This window comes from Callorhinus ursinus, unplaced genomic scaffold (genome assembly GCF_003265705.2).
Source record: "Callorhinus ursinus isolate GAN/ISIS: 27379988/994484 unplaced genomic scaffold, GSC_fseal_2.0 scaffold117, whole genome shotgun sequence".
Lineage (NCBI taxonomy): Eukaryota > Metazoa > Chordata > Mammalia > Carnivora > Otariidae > Callorhinus > Callorhinus ursinus.
Window position 1 is genome coordinate 1,019,825 of NW_027397179.1, and position 22,975 is coordinate 1,042,799.

General features: G+C 47.9%; 1 protein-coding gene across 10 annotated transcripts; it reads left to right on the forward strand.

Annotated features, from left to right (window-relative positions):
* Window positions 1-1,492: 1,492 nt before the first annotated feature.
* Window positions 1,493-14,766, forward strand: PRAME (PRAME nuclear receptor transcriptional regulator). 10 transcript variants are annotated; one of them, XM_025857224.2, is made up of 8 exons: window positions 1,493-1,792; window positions 2,173-2,485; window positions 3,273-3,320; window positions 3,855-4,062; window positions 10,080-10,143; window positions 11,423-11,742; window positions 12,146-12,754; window positions 13,891-14,766. In XM_025857224.2, exons 5-8 carry the CDS (start codon window positions 10,111-10,113, stop codon window positions 14,465-14,467), a joined length of 1,539 nt encoding a protein of 512 aa, XP_025713009.1. In that variant the 5' UTR covers window positions 1,493-1,792; window positions 2,173-2,485; window positions 3,273-3,320; window positions 3,855-4,062; window positions 10,080-10,110; the 3' UTR covers window positions 14,468-14,766. The 10 variants fall into 10 exon arrangements, with proteins under 10 accessions (XP_025713009.1, XP_025713011.1, XP_073745855.1 ...); XM_025857226.2 differs by having other exon boundaries at window positions 3,933-4,062; XM_073889754.1 differs by having other exon boundaries at window positions 3,954-4,062.
* The last annotated feature ends 8,209 nt before the right edge of the window (window positions 14,767-22,975 follow it).

Here is a 22,975-nt window from a genome sequence, read left to right on the forward strand (position 1 = left end):
CCATCTGGAATTCTCCCCAAGACCTTCCCTATCAGCTTAATCTTGCAGGGATGTGTTACTAAATCAGGAGCCTATTGTGCACTGGGTGTCATGGGAGCACAATGTAGAGAAGTCCCCCACTGGGGGCAAGGAGCCCCACCCTACAATTTCACAGCCCTAAATTCCTTCCTTGTTCATCCAGCTCTGTCTTGGACCAGTGGCTTGTCCATTCTAGCCCCAGTGTCTTCGTCTGAAAAAAACTAAGAAAGCATTAATATTCACAGCATCCTTGCATGAATCTGGCTATAAAATCAAAAAGCCAATGTTTCCATTAGTTGGGCTCTATGACTTTTATCCCCAGCACAGTTAGGTGGAGAGTCCAGGTTCTTTCCTCTTCAGGTTTACTTTACGTGATCATCGAAGAAAATATTTTCCTCTGTCTCATTTCCCACGGGGCAGCCTAGACCCAGCCTCCCTCAGCTTCAGACACATGGCAGAATAGCCTCCTTCAAACGCATTCCCCTCCCTGTCTTCCCTCAGTGAAGGTTTTTGTTTGTTTTTGTTTTTAAAGATTTTATTTATTTATTTGTCAGAGAGAGAGAACATGCGAGAAAGCACAAGCAGGGGGGGTGGCAGGCAGAGGGAGAAGCAGGCTCCCCACTGAGCAGGGAGCCCCATGTGGGGCTCGATCCCAGGACTCTGGGATCATGACCTGAGCCGAAGGCAGACCCTTAACCGACCAAGCCACCCAGGCGTCCCCTCAGTGAAGGTTTTAAAAGTCTCCTTTGTGATCATTATAATTGAGTGTGGGTTGACTATTTTTTTCGTATTCCTAAAAAATGAAAATAACTCTGTTTTTTCATCACTGGCCAAGGAAAAAAAATTATGATAGAAAAAGTTTGAATAAATACAGAAATGTATTTTAATATAACCAATGCTATTTTAGTGACCATCTCCTGGACATCTTGGCATGCTTATTACGTATATCCCAGAAGGTAGAGCCCATATAATTTTCATTCTCTCCCAGGAATACGGTAAACATTTGTAAGGATTACTTGAAGCAATGAATGAACGGTATATTCATGTTTAATTTTGTATGAATGGAATTGCATTATAAAATCAATCATGTGACCCGCATTTTGCTTTAAAATATTATAGACATCATCCTTTTAGTGTATCAATTGCAGTCAGTCTGAAAACAGCAATCAGATTATGGAAATAAGCATGGGCAATTTCAAAGGGATCACCTTTTCATTTCAAGTCTGACCGATGCATCCACTGCCCCCCTCTGCTGCTGTCATCACCCACCCCTCTGAGACAGTCTTTTTCTTTCTGTTCTCAAGTTGGCCAAGCACTTTACTCTATTAGGATTTGCTCAGTCCTTCCCTATGCTCAGAACCCTTTGTCCAGGATCCTCTTAAGCTCCCAAGGTTGCTTCCTGCTCAGGCCTCAGACAAGGATCCTGAGCAACCAGGGGGAGCCTGCCAGCCTAACTTTCCTTATCAGCCCCTTTGTTTTCTTCAGAGTTAGTTACAACTTGCCACTTTAAAACAATAGCTTCTTGTTTTGGGTTGTTATTTGTTTGCTTTTTAGTTTTCACCCTAAACTCTATGAGCCAAAGACTGAGTATATCTGCTTGAGGGTTGCATCAGCACCACTCAAGGACAAATGTTCCTTGAATGAATCCAGAAGACCAGAGGGAAGGAGAGGCTGAGTGTCTCCAGATCCGAGCAGAAAAAAATTGAGTTTTTAGCTAGCTCTGTTCTAGGTGATGATCATAGGTCAACTGGGGATCAACGCAGTGGCCTCATTGGTATGTACCTATGTATTCATACATTCATTTGTCTGTGTGGCCGAAATAGCTCCCAGGCTTGGGGATATTGGGGGAATGGCAAAGTAGATCCAGGAAAACTACCCAGGCTTTACTGCCCTGTTACTCTCAGCCCCCACGACCTTCCTATGGCCTGTGGTAACAGATTTAGGACCACTTGCATAACAAGGACACAATGCCAGACCCAGTCCCCACCTCCCCCTCCAGAAAAACACAGTCTCAGAGTTTGAGGAGGCAGAATATAGTCCCTCAGGCCAGCTTGAAGGAGGCATGGGCCCTCCCCCCTTGCATTTTTTTTTTTTTTAATTGAAGTACAGTCGACCTCTGCTTTGCTCGTAGCCCCTCTCTCTTCTCTTCACCAGGAAAGAATCCTCATCCATCTGGGTCTTGCCATCTCTCCAGAAGCCTTACTTTTCTCCCCGCAAACGTACTGGCAGGAAGCAGATGTCCAAACCTGACACAGGCCTTGCAAACATTCGGGCTTCCAGATCCCCAGTGCCCCCTGGTGGCCAGGGACACAAAATCGCAAGGGTGCAGGCACAGCTCTGGGAGAAGCTGAACACCAGGCTGTGGTGAGTGCCTCTCCATCTCTCCTCAGCATCCTTGACCTGCTGCCTCCTCACGACAGTCCGCCCACATTTTCAGCCTTCGGTCTAGTCCTGACTTTGTCAAAAGGTATTTGTTGGTGAAAGGGGGGAAGCCCCGCATTTAGGACTTGTGAAAGCTGAAGTTATCTGAGCGTTGGGGGAGGGGAGTAGAGCGAACGCAGGAATCTGGCTTCTGAAAAAGCTCTGGAAAGCCAAATCCAAGGGGGCAACTGAGGAAAGCACGCTCTGGAAAGAGGACAATCTAATCAAATCCTGACAGGGGTCTTCTCTCCCCCAGAGGTTACCTAAGTGGTAAAGTCCAGGGAGTAGGGAGCATTGTACAGCCCAAGGGTAAGGACATCTTTTCTAGACAAGGGAGGTGGGAGTGGGGCTAGAAGCCTCACTCAGGGTTCCGGCACCCCACACCCCACAGAGAGAAATAGGTCCCCAAGCATAGGCCCGGAGGGGAGGGTGGTAGGGGGGCTCGTCCCTCTCCTTCTCCATCGCTCCCTCATTCCACCCCAGCCCATCCCCCATTCCCCACCTCCCTTACCCCATCCCACCCTCCATACCCCCATTAACCCCACCCTTATCCTCCCCATCCCCGACCCCCACTCTCATGCCCCTCACTCCGGCACCTGGCACAGTCAGGTGGGCGTGGCCAACAGGCACCGCCCCTCCCCATCGCCGAGTCCCCGCCCAGCCTATTAAAACATACCCCTTCTGGATTCCCTGGACAACCCCGCTCGTGATCCTAGGATCTCGTGAGATTTCGCCCTGAAGGAAAGAGAAACCAGGATTGGTCACATAAGGCTGTTTCCGGGGGGGCGAGTGCAGGGCGGCTTGCTGAGGCAGCGGGCTTCCTTTCCCTCCAGGCTCGGTGCCGCGGAGACCACGTGGCGGGTGCGCGGTCTGGAGAAAGCGTAAGTTCAAACCCTGGATCCTCCTCTTTCTTGCGGGGTGACCTTGGACTAATCACTGGTAAACCGCCCTCCCCCCAACTCCCACTTCTGTTTGCCTTCTGAAAAGTGAGTTATCACAACAGAGGGTCGGAGTGAAGACCAAACGGTGTGCTCTGGCTTAGGGCAGCCCAGGCCACCTGCTCCGTAAGAGCGGCCGCGCTTATGAATGTCAGACGTAACAATTCATCGAACTCGGGCGTCTGCGTTTTTTGTTTGATCTCACTGGTTGGACGGGTGTGCACTTGAAATGGGGTGGCTGCTCTAGGAATCTGGCCCCTCAGGAGGTGCCGGGGTATGGGGTGGGGGGCAGAGGCAGGGGCGGGAACGTGGGCCGTGTCCTCGAAGGAAGGGTCGCTTTTGACGGAGCACAGGGTCTGTCACTCCAGTTGTCCTCTGGTTCAGCCCATGGGAAATTCTTGGTCAGATTTGGAGATTAGAGGAGATTCCCGGTGAACGGGCAGGGTCAGGTCTCCGGTTTTCCATTTTTCTCAGCAGTGTTCGCAGAGATTTTCATAGGAGCCCCTGGCTTGCTAAATACACGTGCTAACACACAGCCTCTTTGCTTCTGTGGAGCATTTTGGTTCTTGCTCTCAGACTTGGGTAGACGCAGGTGACTGAGAGGATAGGAGACCGGGGAAACCAAGTATTTGGACGACCTGAGGCCAGTCTGAGCTGGACCAGAGTGGACGGAAGACATCTTCAGGTAAGCTGGTCCCCTGAACTGGCTCAGGTGTGTCAAGAAACCCTGTTGTTCCGGTTGTTCTTGTCATCAAGGTGCTGGATGGAATTTGCATCCTGAGGATGCTCAGGAGGGGAGGAAGATGCAGGAGCAACCTTTATGCTTTCTAGTCATTTCCCCAATGGAGCATTTGTCCTGTTGATTTTTTTTTAAAGATTTTATTTATTAGAGAGAGAAAGCACAAGGGGGGAGGGGAAGGACGGAGGGAGAGGGAGAAGCAGACTCCCCGCTGAGCAGGGAGCCCAGTGGGGGATCGAACCCAGGACGCTGAGATCACGACCTGAGCCAAAGGCAGATGCTTAACTGACTGAGCTACCCAGGCGCCCCTGTCCTGTTGCTTTTTTATAAGAAGCAGCTCTAGTGTGTTGGGGACCCTATTTCCCAAAGCCATAGTTGTGTTTAGAACCTCTGCTTGGAGTGGAGGAGTAAGGCTGGCTACAGACCCCAGACACTTGACTCCTGTTTGGTGTCAAGCAGGGGCAGAGTGAGTGAGCCTAGGAAGGTTTTTGTCACTTCCCTGTGGGCTCAGACCCCTGAGGGTAAGGGATACTCCTTGAAAGAGAACAAGAATAGTGCCCAGCTAGTCCTCCGGCTAAAGCCCAAAGAGGTCAGTGAGGCCATGTGGCCTGACTTGGAGCCGGAGAATGGACGGAGGTCCCAGGACAACCTTGTGCATTGGGAGCGTCAGGCAGCACATGAGTGTTCTTGATACTGGGGCACCTAACTATAACCTCCAGAATCACTGCTGCCTCCAGAGCAGGAAATGATGACCTTCTGTCCCATAGCCACAGACCCCAAGGGTGTCTGTGTCAGGACAGACTGGGCCCAGGACCTTGAAGGAAGAGGACATGCAAAGAGGAGAGGTCAAGGTGAAAGCCATGACTTCAGAGGAGTTTGGAGCAGAGGGAGGAAAGGGTCAGCCCTGGGCTGCCAGAAGTTCCCGTCCTTAGTGTCCCTCACCTGTGCAGAGAGCAAGGAGGATGACCAGAGCATGACCAGGCCATGGTGGAGATGTCCCAGAGCTCAGCCTCCTGTGGCCCCTGTGCTGCCCTGGGCTCCCCTTCTTATCCACTGCCCCACATGTGGGATGGGCCTGCATGTGCACCTGTGCTCCTCAGGTCCTATGAGTGATACCCCATCAGCAAATTTTCTTACTTGATACAGCCAAAGATATGCAGGGTGGGGAGATATGTCCTCCCAGGAATTGTCCTGAGCCTGCTTCACTGGGGAGACATAGCTGTTGAGCTGAGGTGCCTCAAGACCTCAGGCCTTTCTGATTTCTTCCTGGGAATATTGTACCCCTCCCCAGCCCATCCTTCTGGATACCTGGCAGGGCCCACAGACCTCAGCAGAGTAAAGACCTGCTGACCCTCTGGACTGTCATGGGTGATGCCTAAGTGGAGACTCCTGTTCTCTGACCTTGTCCACTGCTGACTCACATAGAGAGTGGAATGTTTCCATTTTCAGATGACTTCCTCTAGGCACATTCCCATCAGGCTGGCACAAGTGACAGCCATAGAAAGCCCTGGACCAGCAGCCAGGTGCCTCATTCCTGTGCCCCCCTCCCATGGCCTGCTCTGTGACATGGGTGCAAGTGACTCACCCTCTTGAGCCTCAGCTAGTGTACGTACGTGGAAAGGAAATATCAATCTTAGCCCCCTGCTAATGACATTTCATGTTTTAAGAGAGAAACTAGAGGCTAGAAAAGTGAACTGCTTTGGTAACTTATGTTCTACCAAACACGAGGAATTCTTTTTATTCATCATTGTGATTCTGAATTCAGCTTCATGTTTGCATTCCCCATCTCCCCGAGAAGTGTGAAGGGAGTGTGAAAAAAAGAATGAAGATGTCTCAGAGGAAGTGATTCTGGCAGAAGTCTTCACACTAAAGGAACTCTCTTGAAAATATGTCATGACATTGAAAACATGGTAAAATGTTGGAAGTCTGTCCAAACTTAGAAAGCAGCATGACAGTTCGCCAGGGCATAGAAAAGATGCTCACTCTTTACCAAAAGTTATATGAGAAGTATATGAGAAGGACTGTAAGCAAGGTTAAAACTACTCTTGATACATTTTTTGCAGAGAAATGGTTTAATTTTCAGTGTTTAAAATCAACATACTAATAAATAGTAGTTTTACTATTTTATTCATTTCTCAACATGTTTATCACCAATAGGAAGAGAATTCTTAATGGTTGGCAAAAAACAGTCTTGAATGGCCGCAGAAAAACCATAACTTTACCTATGGATTCTTAAGATGGCTTCGCATAGTTTCATCTTGCAGGGTCATTTTTATGGCTCGGCTCTACCATGCAAAGCAAAGTCAACCTCTGATTAATTTATTTTTCAGCTTGCTGCTTTTTCATTTGCTTACTCAATAGAATGCAAGGTCTGTGGCACTCAGTAAATGTTTCTGAGTAAATCAAGGATTAAGAATAGAAAGTGTACCTGGATATGGGGGGAAGGGGTCAGGTGGTCTGGAGACATTCCTGTGAACATTCCACCTCCTGTCAGCCCTCATCTTAGGGCATAGGGGGTTTTTCCCACCGAGTGTGAGGTCAGTGTTCCTGGAACCCTGAGGATCATTGCTCCCGCTCCAGTGGAACAAACCCCGGTGGAAAGTACCTGATAACCTGATACATCTGGTTTTGCTCTGAGCCACCATGGCATTATGGCTTAGAGTTAAAGATTTGAAGGTCATTTGGATGACAGGGACACAGTACCAGACCCCATTCTCTTTCTCTTCAAGAGCACAGTTCTTAGTCTGATGAGACTGTGAAAAGGAAGGAGGCCAAAGAGCAAAATCCCAAGGAGCATCCCTCTCCAGGGCTGAATGCCAAGGCTGGAGCCCTCTCCTCTCTAAATCTCTTTGTCACCTTTGTGTCCAGGATTAGTCCTTGCCACTTTCTCTCCCCCAGGCTCTCCATTGGTCTGATTCTGTGCCCTTGGGCTAGAGGGAAACATGCACACACATACACAGATACACACACACACACACACACACACACACATGCACAGCCACTGGCACCTCACACAGGCCCACAGTGCCCTCAGTGCCCCCAGGTGGTCTCAGACACAAGTCTCCACCTTTAAGGGACACAGCTCGGTGGGAGCCAGAAGACCCGGTCGCCTGCTGTGCTGTCATTTCCTCCTTCATTCTGGGCCCCACATTGGATGCTCTGGGCCATTCCCGGTTCAGTTCCTCCACCTGCCACCAGCTTGGAGTGAGTCCTCAGCCTTCTCTTCCCCCACCAAGCCTCCAGAAGCACTGCCCCAGGAATAACGGGCTGGATCTAGAGTGACCTGGACATCAGGCAGGTCCTCATTGGTGAGGAAGAAAGAGGGACAATCTCTTGTTTAGGTCTAGATGTTACTGGATCTGAAGTGAAACCAGATCTTGTTGAGTACAGGAAGGGGCAGGGAGATCCAAGAGAGACCTTCAATTTTTAAAAAAGGCACAGAGGGCAAAATATTTCAGGGTAAGAAGAGATGTGACACCAGAGGGAAATTTCAGAGACGTAATGGATACCACGTGGCATCTCGCGTGTCCAGGGGCTGCCTCGGGAGAGCCCGAGGTGGGGCTGCTGCATCAGGACTGGGCTCCCAGCTTCTCATGAGCCTGCTGCTCCTCAAGACCAGCAGAGTTGGGGTCTTTTCTCTGGAACTCAGGAAGGGTCTTCCTCTGGCATTCCTGGAGCCCCTTAGAGCTAGAAAAACAGATGGGCTTATTTTCTTTCTGCACCTTGTGGCTTGTCATGTTCTCCAATATAATGCTCAGTAGAATTGGAGAGAATTCCTTGATTTCTGTTGATCCAATGGAAAGGTGTTCCCCAGCATCGTGGCCACACCCCAGGCTCCAAGAGAGGTGGGCTGACATTCCAGGGACACAGAGTGCTGCCCACTTGGCACAGGGCAGAAGCACAGAAACATTCTAAAGGCCCCAATAAGGCAGATGTTCTGGGATCCTAGTTGGAATTCTGTGAATGGAAAAGGTGGGGGCAGGACACCCACTCTAATGAGCTCAGGGGCTGCTCTGGCCTATGTAGCAAATGAAGACCATGAGAAAAGGTGACCAGGGTGCAATAGAAACATGCTTCAAATTCATGCCTTGGCCCTGGGACTTGTCCTAAGCCAGTCCTGATCCTGGGCAGGAAGGATAGCCCCTTATACAGATGTGTTCCTGGTGCTCCTGCTTCCAGCCCCGCAGTGTGTTCCCTGATCCAAAGGCTCTGCATGGAGGTGGACAGAGGAGTGTGCCTTGCCTCACAAGGGAAGAGTGTTTGGCTCATACTACACATTATTTAGATCTGAAGACCTCCTTGGATGTCCTAGACACTTGGATCCCTTAAACCCTTCCCAAGCTTGGACTTAGGCAGCTTTCCTGTTTCCCCGAGGTCCAGGGAAAGTCTGTCAGTCAGATGTCTTTAACATTGAGATTGTCCAACCACTTGGTGGGGCAAATCCATCCAAGCCCCTTGCCTGAAGGTGTCTACCAATTACTCCCTGCGGGGAGTAGGGTCTGGATTCACCGGGCTAAAAATAAAATTAACAGGGACCTTTAACTTTCCTGCAAAGGTTATTGGACGCACTGGATGAAAAGTTCCAGAGCACCATTTCCGGGCCCAGTGACTGCTCAGTAATCAGGGACGTTTATGATTATCTTTGTTACTAATCTCAGTCTCCTATAGCTGATTGATAATGGGGATTGCCTGGGGGCTAAAATGCCCATAGAGCACATTACAATTTAACCCTGTTTGACAGAAAGCCTGCTGATATGGGTGGTAGAAATTTGGAGAAAGCAGTCTCCATGAAGTTACTAAAGTGGAGAACATCCTTCAGAGAATCCCAATCTCCTCGCCAGTGGTATAGAATTGTTTGGGCATCACAATGCAAGGGGTAAAGAATAGCCTGGAGAATTCTTTGTGTGGAGAGGTTCTCTCTCTGTGTGTTCCAAAATGTCAGAACCACACATGTGTGATCCAGCCCAGCATGGGAATCGTCCCTAAATTTGGCAGATCCTTAAATGTCAAATATAGCTTCAAATTTTGTGAGGGAAAAGGGTTGGTATTTGCGTACCGAGCTTAATATGGAGAGAGGGAAAAAGTTTTATTCCTGTTCCTAATGGCACTGTCCCAGAAGAATGGGAGTAATTAAAAAGTGTACAGATAGGGCCAGAAGGGGCTTTTTGGAGCTGTATTTATATTAGTTGTTTCCTAGGAATGAGGAAACAGCAGTTGTCAATATACTTCGGAAGGGGCCTTTGGAGAGCACATTTGGGGCCAAGGCCCCTGGGAAATGCCTAGACCTGATCGGCCTTTGAAAGGTCAGGATGTGGAAGGGGGTACTTGAGGCTAAAGAGGAGGTCCTCTGATGGCAGCTCCTTGATGACAAGGATATATAAATTTAGTTCATGCTTATTTTTCTTGCTGCCTCTAAGACCACAAAGAGCTCATGGCTCTCACCCTCAGTGGCTGTCAGAATTGGACTAGTCACGTCCTGGGTTTGGTTGCCAGTACGGTTTGGACCTCTCCGCAGCCCAGATTCCTACTTTGAATCTTCTCCAGCCATTTTGCTGAGCTGATCCCAGCCTTCTAGGAGGAAATCCCTTTTACCTCCTGGGAAGAAGAGGAGATCTCTTCCCTGCCCTTGGGTTCAAAGGATCCATAAAAGCCTTTGAAGTCCTCAGACAAGGTGTATTTTTCCTAGTCTTGGGTATTTCCTGTGGTCCCATTACAAACACCCCACCCCTCCCTTTTCTTGGCCAATTCCTGGTTGTAATTTTGACCTAACTTCCTTCAGGGAAGCCTTGACCCTCAAAATCTGGAAGACCAGCCATCCCTCAGTTGTACATCTGTTCTTCTGTGAATGCACACATGCTTTGCAGTTTTAGGTAACATAAAGTATAAGTGACTATTTGATATTCTGGAATTTTATTTTGTTTATTTCCTTTCCCTTTTGGGATAACACCACTGTCTGCGTAAAGCTGTCTTAACTTGAACGTTTGAGTTATACTGATGTGGCCAAAACTCCCTCAAGTATACCTCCAGGTTGGTTTTCTTTTCTTTTTCTTTCATGAATGGGGCATATGATTCAGTCAGTTGTCTGGCGAAAGTCAAAAACCCAATCTGGATTAACTGGATGGCGATCCAGTGATAATAACATTGGGCTTTCAGTTGGAAATTTGAGCTAGGATCTGAAAAAGGGAGGTGTAGCCAGAAAGGATAATATTGCTTCTGAGGAGAGAGAGGAGAGACCCTGAGGTCTGAGCAGATTGCTCCCTGCACCATGTCCCCCTTCTGGTGAGGCAGGAGCCCTGAGCTTGGGACGCTGCCATCATACTGCCCTCAGCCATGCAGTATGAATGAGCAGGCTTTGCTTTTGCCTCAAAATGCAGTTTTGCCTTAATCTCAAACATTTTGATTTCTGCTTTGCTGTATGCCATTTTATAGACGTTTACGATATTTCTTAACCAGATAGATTTTTTTTTTTTGGAAATGAAAGACCTCTAATTAGTTGGAATTTTTTATGACATTTCAAATATTTAGTTTGTGTTCAGTAATTATAGTTCATATAACTTATTTTGTGATTTTACTAAAGCTTTTTTAGAAAAATAATAAACTAAAAGCTTAAAAAATATTCCATAGGAAAAAAAATATTTCATGGAATATTTTTAAAAGTGGAGGTCTTGTTCTGAATGTGAGCTCTGTGTTCCCCTAAATAAAATAGTAATTCTCATATTCGTAGGAGAGACATGTAATAAAATCGTCTTGAAATAGTTTATATTTTTTTCATCCCCAGCTTCCACAGGCTGTAGAATACCGTTCTGCTACTTTTACAGTTGAAAAATTTTTAAATGATGTAATGTTACTCATTGTTCAGGTGTTCCTTAATCTTTCACATCTGGGTCTATTTGTTAGATCTGGGAAGGAGCTCATTCTGGGCCACGTGACATTCCTTATTCCTCTATATGTTCAATATTCAGGGGACAATCAGCAACTTCTCCCTGAAATGGATGGGGTCGGTGTTCAGGCTCCTGGGTACTAACTCTGCGGTGGGGCTAGAATTAAATGTGGCACTCGCTGGATATGGGATGGGAGCAGTGGTGATCTTACTCCCCCATCGGGGCCTGGTAAGATGCACATTCTGGTGCCAGCAGGGGCAAAGCTGTGGCTTTGTGGCCACCCAGCAGAGAACGGAATTGGCGTAAATGGAGGGCTCCCCAACTATTGCCAGAACGGTGACTTTGGCCTTGAGTTGGTTCCTCTCAAGGGTGGAGGGATAATGGGGTTGCTAGCACTGAGCCTTGTTCCCTGAATATTTCGCCAGGATTCTTTTCGGAGCAGATTCATTAGGATGAGCATGCCGGCTCCACCCAGACTCCTGGACCTGGCAGGTCAGAGCCTGCTGAGGGACCAGGCCTTGGCCATCGCCGCTCTGGAGATGCTGCCCATGGAGCTCTTCCCACCGCTGTTCATGGCGGCCTTCGCTGGGAGGCACAGCGAGACCCTGAAGGCGATGGTGCAGGCCTGGCCCTTCGTCTGCCTCCCTCTGGGGGCCCTGATGAAGGAGCAGCAGCCTCACCAGGAGACCTTCCAAGCTGCGCTGGATGGACTTGATGTCCTGCTTTCCCAGGAGGTTCGCCCCAGGTGAGGGTGATCCTGTAGCCTGGGAGGGCCCTGGGGATCCAAGCAAGATACAGCTGGGGTCAGGGAAACTACAGGGCCACAGGGCGGGCCAGAGGCTTCTGTGAGGAAGCTCAGAGCAGCCTTGGGGCCATCTCTGGGGTCACTCTGGGAACAGGCTGTGGACATGTCGGGCTGATTGAGATGCAGAGGGTGACTAAAAGGAACGTGTTGCCCGCTTCCTCCTGGTAGCACCTAAAGGTACTGCAAGTGGGACCAAGAAGGATCCCAGTAGCCCAAGGAGCGAGCCACTGACATCCAGGGTGTGGAGTAAAAGTGCAGGTCAGGCGTCTGGGCCTTGCCTAGATTCTGTCTTACTCCCCACTGAGCTGAAAGCATCTCAGTCTGTCTCCCATCTTCCCTTCAGGAGGTGGAAACTGCAGGTGCTAGATTTACGGAAGAATGCTCATCAGGACTTCTGGACCGTGTGGTCTGGGACCAGGGCCAGTATATACTCCCTGTTGGAGCCAGAGGTGGCCCCACCCATGAGGAAGAGGCGAAAAGTGGAGGGTTGCAAGCCAGGGCCCAAGCCACCCTTGGCTCCTGTGGAGGTGCTGATAGACCTTTGCCTCAAGGAAGGTACCCTTGACGAGTCCCTCGCCTACCTCATCCAGAAAGTCCAGCAGAGGAAGGGTCTGCTGCACCTGTGCTGTAAGAAGCTGAAGATTTTCGCAGTGTCCATGCAGAACATCATGAAGATCCTGAAAATCATACAGCTGGACTCTATCCAGGATTTGGAAGTGAATTGCACCTGGAAACTGTCCATCCTGGGGAAGTTTGCTCCTCACCTGGGTCAGATGGGCAATCTGCGCAGGCTCCTCCTCTCGCACATCCACATGTCTTCCCACAGCACCCCGGTGAAGGAGGAGCAGTGCGTCAGCCAGTTCACTGCTCAGTTCCTCAGGCTGCACCACCTTGAGGAGCTCTATTTGGACTCGATCTCCTTCCTCAAAGACCGCCTGGACCAGGTGCTCAGGTGAGGGATGGTGAGGTTTCTCGGCGGATGAGCATAAGCCCTTTTTTCTTTCAGTGAACAATAATGGGCATCTGCCAGGTGCCCGCCGTCGACAGCGCCAGAGTGTATCATGAGTCACTAGAAGGTCCACACACTGTCCCTGCTCTGTCTCCACGCATGTTGTCACATAGTCTCCCAGATAAAGGTTGGAGGTATGAACTAGGATAGATGCTATTCGAAGGGGATTCTGGTTAGGAATCTATATAAGGGGGGCATTGGGGCAGGCCAGGGTGGCTTTGGGAATTCTCCCTGAGAAAGCGATGCCTACATTATGATGATCAAAAATAACTAAACTTGAGGGCATTGATGAAGGGAAAGTGTATCCGCTGTGAGGTTTCAGATCACAAGTTCTGTGCTTGGCAGCTTTGTCAACCGGAGCCTCTCTCTCCAAACCTGCCTCCAAATCCCTGTCTGTAAAGGGTTACTCTGGGTTCCACATAAGGCAGTAGAGAGGGAGTGTCTGGGGGTGGGGGTGCGCATGAAAGGGAGGGAGCAGGAGTGAAGACTTGTGGAAAGTGATAGCTGGTACATGGATGATACAGTGATCCAAGTTAGGCCCTGCAGGCTACATGTTGCCAGGCCTTGCCCAGATGAGCTCTTTGTGCACATCTCCCATTAGCCTCATCGGAAACAGGTACCGTTGACTGGGGTGGTAGAAGCAGCCAGAAGGAAGCCCGAGTTGAAAGCATTTCTAGTCCTGTCTCCCAGTACTAAACTTCACTGATTCCTTTCCTTTTTTGGAGACGTGGGGCCAGGCTGCCCTCTGAGTGCATCACATTGTTGGATGGATTCATGCTCACAGCACCTCCGAGGGGCATGCTGTGCTGCGTTTGACAGCAAAGGGGGCATTTGAGCTTTCATTGACTTGACCGAGTCATCCAGCAAATGAGTAATGCAGAAAGGACTCCCCTGAAACTTGGATGGATTTGAGTCCTTTTTTTTTTTCCCCAGGCAGCATCCTGGGGCTTGACCTTCATCTGTAATGCCCTGGGTCTGGGTGGAATGGGCTTCTCTTTCCTCAAGGCCCAGGTCATCCCCATGTCCCTCTGCCTGTCACATCCGTTCCCCCCCGAACTTACTGCTTTGTCTCTCCCCAGGTGCCTGAAGACCCCCTTGGAGACCCTGTCAATAACTAATTGCCTGCTTTCGGAATCTGACTTGACACATCTGTCCCAGCACCTGAACGTCAGTCAGCTGAAGGACCTGGGTCTCAGCGGGGTCAACCTGACCAATATGAGTCCTGGGCCTCTCCGAGTTCTGATAGAGAGAGCCTCCGCCACCCTCCAGGACCTGGACTTGGATGAGTGTGGGATCATGGACTCCCAGTTCACTGTCATCCTGCCTGCCCTGGGCCGCTGCTCCCAGCTCACAACCTTCAGCTTCTGTGGAAACCCCATCTCCATGGCCGTGCTGGAGAACCTGCTGCGCCACACCATTGGGCTGAGCAAGCTGAGTCACGTGCTGTATCCGGCCCCCCTGGAGAGTTACGAGGATGTCCATGGCACCCTCCACCTGGGCAGACTTGCCCATCTGCACGCCAGGCTGAAGCAGATGCTGCAGGAGTTGGGGCGGCCAGGCATGGTCTGGTTCAGTGCCAACCCCTGCCCTCACTGCGGCGACAGGACCTTCTATGACCCAGAGCCCATTCTGTGCCCCTGTTACATGCCTGCCTAGCTGGAGACACATACTGGACACTGAAGCCCAGGTGTAAGTGTATCTTAAAGGAGCACAGAAACCACAGTTTGAGAAAATCTGCCCAATGTGAGCAGGAAAAGGAAAGGTGATTGTTGGGAGGAGAGGATGTTGACCTGGGAGTTAATAGGATCTCTGGGGAGATGCATCTTAGAGCGTTAGAAATATGAATCTGAATTTCTAGAGGGAGATTTGGGTTTGGGCGGTAGATGTGGGCGTTATCCCTGCATGGATGGTTGTAAAGACATGGTCAGAAATAAAGAGAACCTCAGTGTCAACCATCTGATGTCCTCTGTGCTACATGAAGCTTATTCTCAAGTTTAAACCTCAGGAATCTGCAGTTCCTGATTAAATAAGAAGGTGCAGCTCCCATGATGCTGAGACACTAAGCTGGGTGAGGTTCAGCCCCAGCAGTTCCTGGCACCATTTATCATTCCTTCCATTTGGCTCTTATCTCTGGTTCATCTGTTACCTCCTCACTTAATTTCTGTGGCTGTTTAAGCGGTCCACACACACAAAGTACATTTCCTCAGGGCCTAGAACATACTAGGGGGCCAATAGTACCACTGGAGGAAAGGCGCTTTGGAGGGATCCTCGCTAACTCTGCCAAGACTCTGGACTTGAGCACTTCTCCCCAGGGGATCCAAAGTCTCCATCCCTACCTTTGGCTGTACCAAGGTAGGGTTTTACTGTGTACAAGTCAGCTCCCTAATACTGGAGGGGATGTACACCCTGCAGATGAGCTGGAGCCTCTGGGCCTTACCAGCCCATTCCTGTCTTCCCACCAAGTCCAGTCCTTTTCTTGAATTCAATTAGTTGTGGTCAGTAAAAATATCGAAATTCCTTTTAGCAAAATACTAAGGTCATATTTGTTTCCCACATTAAAAATATGACCTCTTTTTGTGGGGGCTAGGTCACGTCAATGTGAGTTTGACTTTCTCCAGAAAATCCACCTTCCTCCTTATCAAAGGTAGAGTAAGCCAGCTCTGAGCAAGGAAGATGCTGTGGATTTGGGTCCTAAGAATGAATAAGCAAACCCTTACCATGTCCTGGGGAATGCTTGGGTGGAAGCAGGTAAATGTCAGACTTGGGAATTGGGGGTGTGGAGGGGCCACCCGGTGAGACCAATCATCCAAATGAAGATATCACACTGTGGGGTCGGACTCCATGGTCAGTGGGTAGTTAGCTGTCCGGTGAGCATGAGGGATCCCTGTCCTCACACCCTTGCATCCTGTGCCTAGGCTGCCTCACCTCCCTCACTGCATGGCCTCCCAGAGAAATACCTGGAGAGAAGACCATACGACAAGGCCCAGGGCAGGGCTCCATCTGCACATTTCCCTGAGTATAAGCAAGTCAGCCCTGCTTGTTCTTCCACTGCCTCTCATTCAGTGCTAGCCACGTGTGTGTGTGTGTGTGTGTGTGTGCGCTAGCCATGTGTGTGTGTGTGCTAGCCACGTGTGTGTGTGCTAGCCACGCGTGTGTGTGCGCTAGCCACGTGTGTGTGTGTGTGTGTGTGCGTGTGCGCGCATGTGTACCACTGTCCTTGCTGGGTGTCAGCACCTCCTTTTGCCACACACAACTGGCCCGTTGATCTCTTCCTATAGTGGTTACCCTCTTCTGCCTCCTAGCCTCCTATCCTACACCCAAAGAACCAGAAACGGGCCCATCAGTTTGTGGCACACACTGTGCCATTTCTGCAGAAGAGAAAACAGAATCTGTGTAACTGATGGAATGCCCCAAAAAAGGGGGTCAGGAAAATATCTCATTTTGTCCTGATGTGCACCTTGTCCTACATTCCTTACGTAGACCCAAGTTACAGGGACTAATTTCCGGAATGGGAACCAGCAGCTCTAGGATTTGAGGAAAAGTTTACAAAATGGTTAGGTTCTCTGGGAGGAAGAGCAAAAAACAAAGCATCACATGATCTCAGCACTGGGTTCCTCAATCACAAAATTGAGACAATACTCCGTAATGACACAGTGAGATTTACCCATGGGACTCACATGAAAAGCATGCCTCGGAGTGCCCTGTTCATGGATGGCCCCGTGCAGGAGAGTGATGATTAGAGCTGCCCAACACAAGTAAAGGAAGAACAAAAGTCAACAGTGCATCTTGTTTTTAAAGCCAGGTGTCCTACAGTCAGGACTCTCTTTGGCCTGGAGACCTCATTTGAGAGAGAAATCTGGCAAGATTCTTTACTCGGAATTTAGACTTTGCCATCAGAATGTTCAAAGAGGCATGGTATCAAGGCAATGAGGCTTTAAAAGCTGGGTTTGGTTGGGGAGAGTCCTCATCAGTAAGGATGATCATACAAGGGGACCTGGGGAGGTAGTGCTTGCTGATGGCAGGGGGACCACATAGATGAAGGCCCTATTGAGGAAGATAGGAGTCTCCAGGTCATCAGAAAGCAGGCAGGAGGGTACGGCACACACAGTAGGTTGTTCAGTAGTAATTCACCTTGGAGCCACCTGATCTGCACAGGAGACAGGCAGATTGGATTCAGGGCAGCTGGGGGATAAGGACGTGAGAGGGAAGAATATGGACAGAAAAGAATCAGAGTGCAATCCCACGTAACAAGCCTGGAGAATCATCCAGAGGCTGAAAAGACACCGAAAGGAGACCCGAGGACTGGGCAGAACGAAAATGTCAAATAATTCTGGGAAAGGCAGTTGGGGAGAACTGAACTATTTCCTAATGCCAGCAAGAACTGCTGACTTGACCCCAAATCCAGATCAGTAGTAGTTTTGTTGCTGTTGTTGTTTTGTTTGTTTGTTTAAGTAGGTTCCACCCAGCATAGAGCCCAACACAGGGCTTGAACTCAAGACCCTGGGATCAAGACCTGAGCTGAGAACAAGAGTCAGATGCTCAGCCGACAGAGCCACCCAGGCGCCCCCTGGATTAGTATTAGGAAGCCGGATTACTGCTACTACTACTAATAAGGGCAGGGGAGGTGGCTGTACAAACAGAAAGAGAGAGAAATAGGCCAGACTCTGCCACTGACATGAAATCATTGTGAGAAGCATATTTACATCGCCTGACCAATCTCGTATTGGTTCAGGACCCACACAGCGTTGATCTTGGGCTGTGAAACTTAAAAAGACAGATCAGCTGAGCAAAGGGAGACCCCTTGGGCTGAGCTGAGTTCTGGTTGGGATTCATTTGCTGCTCCAGAGAGAGAACTTCAGCATCAAGAGGAGACAAACCTGGGGTTCTCACAGGAGGCTGTTGGTCCAGACACCAAAGAGTTGTCAAGATGAATTTAGAAAGAGCGGAAGAACAAGAGGGAGAGGCGACTCAGCATTTGGACAAGCAGAGTTTAATATAATATGATGAGGCAGGACCTCAGAGGGCTGGAGCACAAAGCCGCTGTCCACAGGACTTTTCTCCAATGTTTTCTTCAATAAAGCTTCCGGTCTTGAGAAAGCAGGGACACAGGTCCCTGTGTCTATGTCATGGGCAGACTGTGGAAATGCAGGCCATCAACGCTGTGTGGGTCCTGAACACGTCAGTGTGGATTTCACATGAAATGCACAAGTGCCTGGTGGATCCTGGGGTCTGTCAGACCTCTGCAGGTGCCACTCACTCATGGTCATGGTGAGTACCTGCACAACCTTATTCTAGTCCACAGGCTATTCAATATTTTGAAAATTAATAAAGAGAAACCTCACTAGAATGGAGTCTGGAGACCAGAAAGGGGACCTCTCCTGCCTACCACTTCTTGGAGTCCTGTGCGGACCCAACAGGAAGAGACCTACCTTCTGTTCCCAGCAGGAAGAAGGGGATGCTTCGCTACCGCCACAGGAGGAAGGAAGATGCTCTCCTCCCTCACCAACAGCCCAGCCAGCAAGTGACAGTCCCACCTCAGCTAACGAAAAGCCACTATGCTAGTTTACTCTGATGGGCTTTTTGTTTCTAATAACCATTTCCAGCCCCCAGCCCACCTTTCCTCTGTAAAAGAGCAGTCCTCTGCTTTGTTCTCCAGACTTGCCACATCTTCTTTTGTGAATTACAATTCTCTGCTATTCCTGAATAAACCCATTTCACTAGTTAAATAACTGAGTTTTTTTCTTTCTTTTTAATATTTTTATACTTTTTATTTATTTTTTATTGAAGGACAGTTGATGACCAGTGTTATATTAGTTTCAAGGGTAAGACATAGTGATTCAAAAACTCTGTTTGTTATGCTGTGCTCATCGCACGATCTGGCACTGTACGCCACTATTACAATACCATTGACTATATTCCCTATGTTGTAACTTTCATCCCTGTGACTTATTTCTTCCATAACTAGAGGCCTGTACTTCCCACTCTCCTTTACCCATTTTCCCCATTCCCTCATCCCCCAAATAACTGACAGTTTTATTTCAAGGTTAACAATATCCGATCTTGCTTTGACGAGGTGGATCCATATTTTCTTCATTTTACTCCTAGGTAAAGAATCATACACTACGCTTGCTTCTTCCTTCCTCCTAGCTCAATTTGGCCAGTGCTTTAGCTGAGGGGTAGAGAAGTGCTTCTATATAATCCTTTAAAAAGGCCAAAATGGAACAGGACAGAGATGAAATCTGATTGACATATAACTGCTATTGCTTAACAAACCTTCAAGCTCACTGAGCAAGGAGCCCATGCTCCACAGTAGGGTGCCTGTTCTAGTTGGTGGGTGTCAAACCATAGGATGTAGAAAGAGTGAATATGAAATGTGATAAAATGTGTGCTGGTTTGCTCGTTTATACAATAACAAATACTAAAATGTTTATCAACCATTAGCCAAATAAACAAAAGTTCATTAACCATTTCTAATATACCAGATCCTGTGCTAGGTACCAGGGGTACCTAGGATGTAAGGTAATACGGTTGCCTCCTTGGCAGTACTTGGAAGGTCACAATGGCCTCAGGATTAGATTAGTGAGGCTGAAACATGGGTGTGATTATGAGCCACCATAAGCTGGCCCCCCACCTAAGGTTACCCTCAAGGCTTTCCTTTTCCTAAGACTGCACTATGGCAACTTCTAGAAACACAACCTATACAGCAGGGACCAGGGGATGAAAAGAGAGTCTGAGATACTATCTCCCCTATTCCAGAACTTTTAATGTGGAGCAAGAGCTACCATTTATTGAGCACAACCTCGCTCAATCCCAAGATCATTCCTCTTGAGTGTATATGATGTTGTGATTTATAATAAGAAATATAAATCCTTGTTCCTCTTTCTGGCACAGAGCTCTTGAAACCTTTGGTATTTTCCAAGTTGTGAAAGCAATAAAGGTGTCTTGTGTTATGTTAATGGGGTGACTTTTGGAAAGCACCTAAGGATGGGGGCTGTTTGCCTGTGAAGCCAATCATGTTGTTAGAGGGTTGAAATTTTCAGTCTCACCCCTGCCTTCTGGGGAGGGGAAGGGTGGGAGATTGAGTTCACTCACCAATAGGCAATGATTTAATCAATCATGCTTCTGTATTGAAGCCTCTATAAAAACCCAAAAAGATGGAATTCAGAGAGCTTCCAGGTTGGTGAACATGTGGAGATTTGGGGACTGGTGTGCTCCTCGAGGACTTGGAAGCTCCGTGTCCTTCCCCCATGCCTCACCTGATACATTTCTTCCATCTGGCTGTTCCTAAGTTATATATCCTTTTATAATAAACCTGCAACCTAGTGAGTAAACTGGCTTCCTGAATTCTCTGGGCCTCTAGCAAATGAATCAAACCCAAAGAGGGGGTCATGGGAACCTCTGATTTAGAGCCAGTCAGTCAGAAGCACAGGTGACAACCTGGACTTGAGGCATCTGAAGGGGCAGTCTTGGGGGACCAAGAGTCTGTGGGATCTGATTCTATTTCCAGGTAGATAGCATCAGAATTGAGTTGAATTGCAGGACACCCTGCTGGTTTCACAGAAATGTTTGGTGGGAGGAAAAAAACCCAAATCTATGCCTTGTAATTGATGTCCAGATTCTGAATATTATTTCTACTTCATTGATGAGGAAGGAGACTCCAAGGACAAGTATATGGAAGCTGCATCAAGTGATTTTGCTATTCATGTTCAATATGCCCCCCTCTAGTGATCGTCATATTAAGTGCTCTCTCAGATACAAAGTCAATGAGTGTAGTGTCTCTCAGAGGCTCAAACACTGAGTTTTCAGCTTGGATGACAGTGATCTCGACTGGAAGATAAGTTTCCATTCACTCTTCAGCTGCATTCAGCCCTAGAAAGTATTTTTTCCTTATTCAGTGCTGCATGGAGATTAGGTAGGTATAGAATATACTCCCTAATTCACCATTGATTTCATTCTCCGAGGATGAGAAAAATCAAGTATTGGAAGCAGCTGAATTCTGTTAACCAAGCTGGCTGCACAACACTTCAGGCTTCTCTTCTTTTTTTTTTTTTTTTAAGATTTTTATCTTATTTATTTGAGAGAGGGAGTGAGAGAGAGAGCACAAGAGGGAGTAGGGTCAGAGGGAGAAGCAGACTCCCCGCCGAGCAGGGAGCCCGATGAGGGACTCGATCCCTGGACTCCGGGATCATGACCTGAGCCGAAGGCAGTCGCTTAACCAACTGAGCCACCCAGGCGCCCCAACACTTCAGGCTTCTTGAGAGAACTTGGTTTTTCATGATAAAAAAAAGTGGTTAGTCACTTAAGTGAAAAATTAGGCCAGTCTATAATATAAATTACATTGCTGACTTTTTCAAGTTGAATATTCTAATGGGCTGAATTCTGTCCCCTCAAAATTTGTATGTTGGGGTCCTAATCCCTAGTCTTTCCAAATGCAACTATGTTTGAAGATAGGGCCTTTAAAGAGGAAATTAAAGTAAAATGATGTCATATGGACAGGACCTAATCCACCAGAACTTGTGTCTTTATGAGAGGAAGAGTTAGGACACAGACCTCCCCCCCCCCTTAGAGGAAAGACCACAAGAGGACACGGTAAGAAGGCAGTCATCCGCAAGCCAAGGACACGGGCCTCAGGGGAAACCGACTCTGCTGACACCTTGATCTTGGACTTCTCGCCTCCAGAACTGTGCAAAAATAATTTTCTATTGTTTAATTGATCCATTCTGTGATATTTTGTTACAGCAGCCCTGGCAAACTAATACATGGTATTTGCCGAAATGATTCCAGTCATTTCAAAAACTCCAGTGGGCACTTTCCCCCTTGACCGCCAGCTTAATTCAGCAGGGGCAGAAAACAGTTCAATGGATAGAATTTGTTTTCTATAACAAGGCACCGATGTGGTGGTGAATAATAATAGTAGCGATGTGGTAGTGATAATAATAATTGAGAACCAAACGTGACAAGCGTGACAAGCACAGCTGAATTAGTTATTATTGCTATAAAACAAAGTATCCCGGAACTTACTAGCTTAAAATAACTATAAATATTTCTTATTTCATAATTGCTGTAGCTTAGCTAGGTGTTTCGGTCCTAGAGTCTCCACTGAGGGTGCACTCAAAATATTGGCTTATTCATCTGAAGATTTGATAGGGCTGGAAATTCTTCTTCCAGGATGGCTCTGTCCCTTGGCTGTTGGCAGGAGGCTTCAGTTCCTCGCCATGTGGACCTCTCCAAAGGGCCGCTCATGTCCTCATGACATGACAGCTGGGTGACTTCCATGGGAGCGGGTGATTCAAGAAAGCAAGGCACATGTCTTTTATTACCTAGTCTTGGAAATCACACACCACCATTCTACAATATCCTGCTGGTGCCCTGCTCATAATGAGAGGTCACTCTACAAGGGTTGAATATCAGGGGATAGGGATCCTTGGGGGCCGTCTTGAAAGCTGGCTCTCACAATAGCACAAAAGCCTCTACTGAGGTGATGAATGTTTATCTAAACTTATTGTGATAATCATTTCTCAAAATGGACAGGTATCAAATCATTGCATTGTGCACCTGAAATTTATACAATGTTATATGTAAGTTATGTCTCAATGAAACCGGAAAAAAATTAAAATTACAAAAAAAGAAAATTACAAAAAACCCCAATCCTTTTGCATTCATTGTTCCTTTTCATAGCCACAACAATCTGGAGGGCAGTTACTATTTACCTCTGTGCCCCAAAACTTGGCATCATGTCTGGCAGATCACAGGCACTTGAGAATGTGTTAAAAGAAAGATATACCAGAGGAATTAAGAGTTTAGGATCTAGTCTCACTGCCTAGCTTTAAAACTTGGATGCTATTTATTGTGTGATCTTGATCGTTTCCATTTTAAAAAGTCTCTCTCTGGCTATGATAATAATACTCACTTTCTTGGGATTTGGATTAAATGAAATAAAACACATGAGCTCCAATAACAGTGCCCGGCTCATAGTCAGTGCTAAATAAACATTAATTGCTATTATTGATACTATTATCTCCAACAATGTCTCCTGCTCCTGATGAGGTTTTTAGTAACGCAGTCATTCTTGAGGGTATATGTGGGACCTTATGGCACTATAAGCCACTTTTGGAAAAGCCTTGGAATTGAAACTTCTTTTCTTTTTTTTTTTAGATTTTATTT

What these genes read in the sequence shown, in the direction of transcription:
- PRAME (XM_025857224.2), top strand. Translation starts at nt 10,111, where the DNA reads ATGTGGCCAAAACTCCCTCAAGTATACCTCCAG. An exon ending in TCCCTCAAGTATACCTCCAG is followed by an intron (nt 10,144 to 11,422) that starts GTTGGTTTTCTT and finishes ATATTTCGCCAG; the next exon opens with GATTCTTTTCGGAGCAGATT. An exon ending in CGCCTGGACCAGGTGCTCAG is followed by an intron (nt 12,755 to 13,890) that starts GTGAGGGATGGT and finishes GTCTCTCCCCAG; the next exon opens with GTGCCTGAAGACCCCCTTGG.